The sequence below is a fragment of the Phoxinus phoxinus genome, assembly GCF_949152265.1.
Source record: "Phoxinus phoxinus genome assembly, chromosome: 18".
Classification (NCBI taxonomy): domain Eukaryota; kingdom Metazoa; phylum Chordata; class Actinopteri; order Cypriniformes; family Leuciscidae; genus Phoxinus; species Phoxinus phoxinus.
Window position 1 is genome coordinate 1,447,582 of NC_136893.1, and position 8,466 is coordinate 1,456,047.

Genomic DNA, 8,466 nt, shown 5'->3' on the forward strand with positions numbered 1-8,466 from the left:
TTGCAAGATTACTTTTATGTTGTCTATATCCGATTAATCACAAATACAATACGTGTTTAATTTAGTTTATTAACCAGCTAGCAAAAAACTGCAGTTTACCGACCGTACAGTCACTCAGCCTCAGTCTCAGCACCATTGCAGGATGGAAGATGGTTGTTTCTAGTTTTGGCTTTGAAAACGCACAGTGATGATGACTGTAATCACTTTCTATCATGCAAAATAAAATTAAGTGTAAGAAGAAATTAAGTGGACGTCAAAGATCTCAAAAATGAAGTTTATTACATCATAGCAGTGGCAAGGTACACAAAAGCACCTTGGGTTCACCGGCGTCAGAATGAACCCAGAACATCCAAATCTCAAACCTTTTATCCTGATACAGTTTACAACTCTTAATGTAAATTAAGTTGCTCTTATTGTGACAGCTATGGTCTGTATGTTAATGAAGTTGAGAGAGACATCCCCTTGTCTGAGAAGATTCTCTGTGTCCCACACCAATTGAATGTAATTGTCTCTATATGATAATTAAACTCTTAAGTGAAGGAACATTTTGATATAGCCTATATATATATTGGAGTGGAAGTTGTTGGGAACAGACCATAATTTCTCATAAAGATGTGCAGCGCCAATATACACAAGATATTCAGCATTATAATGAGAACAGGATTGTGATAGTGTTGTAAATTCTCTGTGCTTTAGTTGCTCGTGTATCAGCGCGCTGTTAAGGGAATAGCACATCCAAAATTTCCCTATCAAACCACTGACTGTAAAAAAACTAGTTCACATGGGTATTCGCGTTCTTTTGTTCATGTAAGTTGTAATGTTACGTTTATGTATCTAGAATATCTGATTATTAATCTCATAGGTTCTCGTAGAACGTGCTTCAGTTTACTAGAGATCATTTACTCTTTAGCTTTACCTCAAGCAGCTAGGCCTATTCCTTTTAGATTTTTCTTTTTCGAAAACATTGATGCATCATAGTGTTATGTTTAATGTCATATTTTTATTTGTCAACATTAATTTCCGTAACCGTCTTACATGTAACATTTCCTAACATTTTCATGACGGACACGCCACGCCCCCCTGATTACTCGAGTACTCGTTTTTGAGACCTGTTGATGATCGAAATGAGAAAATGACAAAAATGCCCATCCCTAATTGTTACATCAGTAGACCATTTCTTTTCTGTCTATTATTGACTTGTTGTTTTATCTCATTCTTCAGTTACCTGAAGGAGCTGGCAGAAACTGGATGAATTAGAGGAGCTAACACTGAAGACGCCTCTGATGCTGCCCAGTCTATGATAACAAAAAGCCTGGATTCAAAGACGAAGAACGTTTGGTTCCACCTGATACAAGCGCACAATCTCACAGAGTTGAGTTTGTGATGCATAAATGTGCTTGCAAAAGATCCTAATGTGGATCTATGTGCAAACAATTACATTTTCTCACTGAGCATTGCAGAGAAACAAGGAAATGTAATTTAAAGAGTGCTCAAGACCTGTTGACTGAAATGTGTGTACATCGGGGGTCTACGAATTTTCACACCTTTAGTACAGTGGGGGAAATTGTAATTATCTGATTGGTCAGTTTGAACATCTCACATTTGGGTTACAGTCACATGGTCAAAGAATGAATAAAAGAAGATTGTAACAGTTGCTCTGGGCCTTTTTATTCTGTCTCTTTCTTTGTATCTTACTCTCTACACTCTCTCCCTCTCTTTCAGGTAACTTTTTACATATATGCTGGGTACAATTAATGGTAGAAGTTATCATATCATCTATTTTGTAACTATTTTAAGTGTAACCTAACCATATATTGTCATTAAAACCTTTCAATTACAAATAATGTGCTAACTAGTTTTGATTTGGTATTGATTTTGAAGTGCTACCTATTGCAATACAATATCGTCACACTATAGCAACGCTCTCCCACATATTTAGCTATTGTAACTGCGCTTATTTCCATCTTTGGTATAAGTAGAAGTGGGTGGTAATAGACAAGAAATATACAGCTTTCTAATATCTTAATGATAATTAAGAGTAGCATCAGTGATCCTGACAGAAACGTTCATTCGGCAGTCCTACAGCCTGAACCCTAATCCACCCCTTAGAAAAGTATGGATTTTTTGAATGGAGAATGCGTAGGAACCCTGTTTTATCTTGCTGTTACTGTCTTTTCATTCAATGACTTGTGGAGATTCTTTGTATAAGAAAATGGAAGAACGAACGTTGATTGTAAATAATCAGTTCACAAATTATATTTTTTATTGAACGGTTTTAATAGTCCAATATTACAATTCAGGTATAATTAGACTTTCCTTTTTTATACTATTACAAAACATTTCCAGTGGATTAAAATGATAAAACAGCAACAAATCACAAAAAATGCAGAGCAAAGATGTATCATTAAACTGCTGTACTTTTAACTAGTTCATATCATCATTCTTAGAGGTTTTTAGATGCTTTAATTTTTTTCTTTTAGACAGTAGTCGTTGAACTTGAATGTGCTTCCCATCAAACCAGACCCAAGGCCATGGGTCGCCTGGCCAAATGTCTGCCAGTTCCTCCTTAAATACCTGAAGTGTACGTCTTCCTGCAAATTAAATACATAAAGATTTTGGTTTCAATGTACACTGACAGTCATAGAAAAACAACGTAAAATGTATTTCAACTGCAGGCTTCAGTTTTGGATATTGAACAATGAACATCCTCATTATCAAATATTTCCTGGACTACTTTCTTTTGTGGAGTAAACTTGGTGCCTGGAACATTTATGAAACCTTATTGTAAAGTGGTAGCAATGTAAACAAACAGAATTACTAGTAGAAACCTTAAGATCTTTAAGCTAAAATACGTTTATAACGCCCTCAAAACCGTCAATTTCTTTGATATGTCATACAACAAAATAGCACTTAGATCACAGTCTTATTGTTACATGTTTCACAAGTTAAGTGCACATTGAAGTAAGTTTGGTGCGCCTGGACAGCTAAAATAGACTAATTTACACTAATATAAAGCTAAAATACACCCTGAGTAACAGCGATCTGAATCTATTGAGTACTCCTGCCCTGAGAGCAGCGCATAATACATTAAAATAACAACGATCTGAATCTATTGAGTACTCCTGCCCTGAGAGCAGCGCATAATACATTAAAATAACAACGATCTGAATCTATTGAGTACTCCTGCCCTGAGAGCAGCGCGTAATGCACTAAAATAACAGCGATCTGAATCTATTGATTATTCCTGCCCTGAGAGCAGCGCATAATGCACTAAAATAACAACGATCTGAATCTATTGATTATTCCTGCCCTGAGAGCAGCGCGTAATACACTAAAATAACAGCGATCTGAATCTATTTAGTATTCCTGCCCTGAGAGCAGCGCGTAATAATAACAGCGATATGAATCTATTGAGTTACTCCTGCCCTGAGAGCAGCGCGTAATACACTAAAATAACAGCGATATGAATCTATTGAGTTACTCCTGCCCTGAGAGCAGCGCTTGGACGGGAGATGTATCAGTTTGACCGTTGAAATTTCTCGGACATTTGAACGAGTTCTGTTGTCACATATCAATTTCACACACAGCGAGATAGCATTGGAAAAGCATGTTTTACACATAGGTTTTACACCAGTTACGTCCTAAGCAGCTATGTTGCGGTTGACTGAGTAAACAGTCGAATCAAAATGCATACAATACCATATTTAGACGATGATTAGTTCTGTGCATTTCAATGTTCGCTGATTATCTTAAGAAACGTTAGAGGATGCTGAATTTTAACAAAATATATGGTAAAATCACTTACCTTGCAATAAATGCGTTTTCCCCACGAAGCGTTTTTCTTGTGTGTTGCGAGTCCGACTAATAATATCCCTCTGCACGTTCAAACGTCTTGACCCCGCCTTTGCTTCAGTTTCATTGGTTGAAGCTGTAAACCAATCATTTTCCTTTCTGCCCTCAGAACATGTTTCAGTAACTAAAACTCCCATCTGCACTTCGATTAGACTGGATAAACACATGCAGCATCTTAATTGTTAAGAAAATGAAACGAAATAAATGAATAAATCAAGCCTTTATTAAAAAACACTAGGCGATATCATACAGCATTCAGAAAAATGCGCACCCCTCCGTCTATGGCCCATGACGCGATGAGCATTACTATAGCTACTTTAAAAAAAACGCGGGTCAGGTACAATATTTTCTTTATTTATTTTGCGGTCCGAGTTGCGGGCGGGTTAGTTGAAAACGTCGGTCGGGTGCGGGTTGTTTATACATTGACCCGCGCATCGCTGGTACTTACACCCATGGGTGATGATGATGATGCACTTGGACCTGTCTGTACATTGAAGATTGTTGGGATGGCTGTATCCTTTAGACGCTTACTGTCCGTGTTTTCTTTATAGTCATCTGGTCCAAAATGCTTTCAGCAAACACGCCATTTTTTGATAGATTCTATCGGCGTTTTTAGATCAATGTTCAGAGCAGTCAACCATTGATTTTTTAGTTTCTTTTTGTTCGTTGGTATTCGGTGTAACATTACGGTAGAATATACCTTCGCCTTACTATCACAGCCCTTTACTACGCACAGAACCATGGCTAATCGCACAGGAAACCTAATTTGCCACCTAAAAACTACACAAACTTAGTCCCGGTCATGTTGGAAGTTACCGAGCTGGGGACTATTTTCAGGTGCTTCGTCATATCATTACGCTACTGCACTCATGGTACGGCCGCACAGTTCCTTGATTCTTACGCCGGGATGAGAGTAGTTCCTAGCCATATAGGCTTGGAAAATCGCAACTTTTCATTTTCCATCGATCTTAGTACACGGGTTAACTACAGAAGAGTCAAGTTTTAAATAGGAAAAATATTGAAACTCGTTGGTCATTTGGAAAGAAATGCTAATGGTCCCATCAGAATCAATGATCTATGCTAAGCTATGCTAAAAGTGGTACCGTCAGAACCGGAGTTCGGCTGAATGGATTCGAAAACGGTACAACTGAACTGTTTAACTCTGGGGGAGTTGTAAAATGAGCCTATTTCCCAAAAAAGTGGAGTATCCCTTTAAAGCATCAACTCACTTAATTTTGATTTATTCCCCCGGAAAACAGGACATAATATCTTATTTTACTCATCTAGTAAATGCATCTTGATTTAAGACTTTTTTAGATATTTGGACTGGAAACAAGACAGAAATACTGAGTAAGAAAAGCATTTTTTGCAGTGTAGCCTAGAATTTTTGCTTTAAAACTATGTAGTAAATGCATCTTGATGTAAGATTTTACATGCTGTTTACAAACTGCAGTAAACATTATACTGGGAAATGTTGTATACTGATGATGATGATGATTACTTGTGGGTTTATGGGGTCAGTGAAGCTCCAGAAGAGAATGTATGACGGGTTTAACAGGAGTTTAGTGGAGTTATCGATCCGCTCCTCAAGAGACAGTCTCTCCGTCATGGCCACAGCAATCACACCTGAAAACACTCGTTTATTATGCAGAATAATGGGGGATATGCAGTAAAAAACACATATTATTTTAATTTATTTTATTTTGCACTAAGACTATTTTTTTTTTTTTTTTTTGCATTTGGATATTTATTTAACCTTTTCACTATGGATATTTTATTTTACTATTATGTTATGTTATTATTTTATTTTGCACTATGGATATTTTATTATTATTTTCTTATTTTCTTTTATTTTGTACTATGGCTATTTAATTCTATTTTATTTGACTTTTATTTTATTTTGCACTATGGCTATTTTATTTTATTATTATTTTATTTTATTACTTTATTTTGCACTATGGATATATTATTTTGTACTATGGCTATTTTAAGTTTACCGGTATTATTATTATATTTTGTTTTATTTTATTATTAATGTTTAAACTATAGCTATTTTATTTATTTATTTTATTTATTTTGCACTATACCTATTTTATTTTATTTTATTATTCTTTTATTTTATGACTTTATTTTGCACTATGGATATATTATTTTGTACTATGGTTATTTTAAGTTTACCGGTATTATTACTATATTTTGTTTTATTTTATTATTAATGTTTGAACTATAGCTATTTTATTTTGCACTATGGATATTTTATTTTGTACTATAGCTATTTCATTCTATTTTCTTTGACTATTAATTTCTTTTATTTGACTATTATTTTATTTTATTTTACTATTATTTTATTTTACTATTATTTTCATTTATTTTACTATTATTTTATTTTATTTGACTGTTATTTTCTTTTATTTGACTATTATTTTCTTTTATTTTGCCCTATGACCATTTTATCCTGAATGATGTATTGAAGGTATTTATTATCTGTTCAGTAAAACGAGTGCTGGCGCTGACCGCTGATGGAGGGATGCCAGTGCACGTGACTGATGCTCTTCTCTCTGCTGAAGTGCAGGTCCATGAAGGACTGATACTCCTTCAGCTGAGTCTCAGTTTTCCCCGTCGGCACACCGTCGTCCTCACACAGGACCGTCCAGTCGTCACAGAACACGTCTGAGATCACATTCTGCTGCAGGGACCTTTCAAACCTGAGAGACGCCAGAGAAGTGATAACATTTGATAAATAAAATAAAAAAGTAATGCCAATAAAGCAATTTTGAATTTTAATTTGAGAGAACAACTAGAACCAAATGTTATGGCATTACCAGATTCAGAGAACAGAGGAGTGAGTTCAGAATAACACAGAGACAGAATAACGTTCACTTGCTGACTGACCTTATCGCTACAGATGTGATGAAGTTCTTCAGGTTTTCTGATCGCAGGTGATGTTCTTTCTCCTCAGGACTGAACTCTCGGGGTTCGTACTGCGTGCACATGTTCTTTGGGTATTTCCTGTAACACGTGACCGCATCATGCCAATCATAGAAAATATAGACACATGTGACCCTTGATCCCAAACCCAGTCTGGAGCCGCACGGGTATATCTGTGGCAATAGCAACTATACATCGTATGGGTCAAAATTATCCATTTTTCTTTTATGCCAAAAATCATGAGGATATTAAGATCATGTTCCATGAAGATATTTAGTAAATGTCCTGCCGTAAATATATAAAACATGTATTTTTGTGAGTGAATGCAGCACAATCGTGAACATAAATGCACAACTTTAAAGGAGATTTTCTCAATGTTTACATTTTTTTGCTCCTCAGATTCCAGATTTTCAATAGTTGTGTCTCGACCAAATATTGTCCTATCCTAACACACCACACATCAATGGAGAGATTATTTATTCAGCGGTCAGATGATGTATACATCTCAATTTCAAATAATGTACCCTTGTGACTGGTTTTGTGGTCCAGGGTCTCATATGTGTGTGTGTTGAGGTGTTTGTACCACAGTGTTTGCGTGGACGAGTGTGTGGTGTCTCATATGTGTGTGTGTGTTGAGGTGTTTGTACCACAGTGTTTGCGTGGACGAGTGTGTGTGTTGAGGTGTTTGTACCACAGTGTTTGCGTGGACGAGTGTGTGGTGTCTCATATGTGAGTGTGTAGAGGTGTTTGTACCACAGTGTTTGCGTGGACGAGTGTGTGATGTCTCATGTGTGAGTGTGTAGAGGTGTTTGTACCACAGTGTTTGCGTGGACGAGTGTGTGGTGTCTCATATGTGAGTGTGTAGAGGTGTTTGTACCACAGTGTTTGCGTGGACGAGTGTGTGGTGTCTCATATGTGTGTGTGTTGAGGTGTTTGTACCACAGTGTTTGCGTGGACGAGTGTGTGGTGTCTCATATGTGTGTGTGTTGAGGTGTTTGTACCACAGTGTTTGCGTGGACGAGTGTGTGGTGTCTCATATGTGAGTGTGTTGAGGTGTTTGTACCACAGTGTTTGCGTGGACGAGTGTGTGGTGTCTCATATGTGTGTGTGTTGAGGTGTTTGTACCACAGTGTTTGCGTGGACGAGTGTGTGGTGTCTCATATGTGTGTGTGTTGAGGTGTTTGTACCACAGTGTTTGCGTGGACGAGTGTGTGGTGTCTCATATGTGAGTGTGTAGAGGTGTTTGTACCACAGTGTTTGCGTGGACGAGTGTGTGGTGTCTCATATGTGTGTGTGTTGAGGTGTTTGTACCACAGTGTTTGCGTGGACGAGTGTGTGGTGTCTCATATGTGAGTGTGTAGAGGTGTTTGTACCACAGTGTTTGCGTGGACGAGTGTGTGGTGTCTCATATGTGTGTGTGTTGAGGTGTTTGTACCACAGTGTTTGCGTGGACGAGTGTGTGGTGTCTCATATGTGTGTGTGTTGAGGTGTTTGTACCACAGTGTTTGCGTGGACGAGTGTGTGGTGTCTCATATGTGAGTGTGTTGAGGTGTTTGTACCACAGTGTTTGCGTGGACGAGTGTGTGGTGTCTCATATGTGTGTGTGTTGAGGTGTTTGTACCACAGTGTTTGCGTGGACGAGTGTGTGGTGTCTCATATGTGTGTGTGTTGAGGTGTTTGTACCAC

General features: G+C 37.4%; 1 protein-coding gene across 3 annotated transcripts in view; it reads right to left on the minus strand.

Moving 5' to 3' along the window:
• The window catches only part of dnai3 (dynein axonemal intermediate chain 3), a 59,922-nt gene that overhangs the window by 38,210 nt on the left and 13,246 nt on the right, over positions 1–8,466 (minus strand). For all 3 annotated transcript variants that reach the window (XR_013794964.1, XM_079589518.1, XM_079589517.1), the window contains exons 8-10: positions 6,745–6,861; positions 6,367–6,557; positions 5,354–5,478 (exon numbers count right to left, since the gene is read on the minus strand). Coding sequence is in view for 2 of the 3 variants with exons in the window: in XM_079589518.1 (XP_079445644.1) it covers positions 5,354–5,478; positions 6,367–6,557; positions 6,745–6,861 (433 nt within the window). In the remaining variant the exon portion in view is untranslated. The remainder of the gene's footprint in view (positions 1–5,353; positions 5,479–6,366; positions 6,558–6,744; positions 6,862–8,466) is intronic.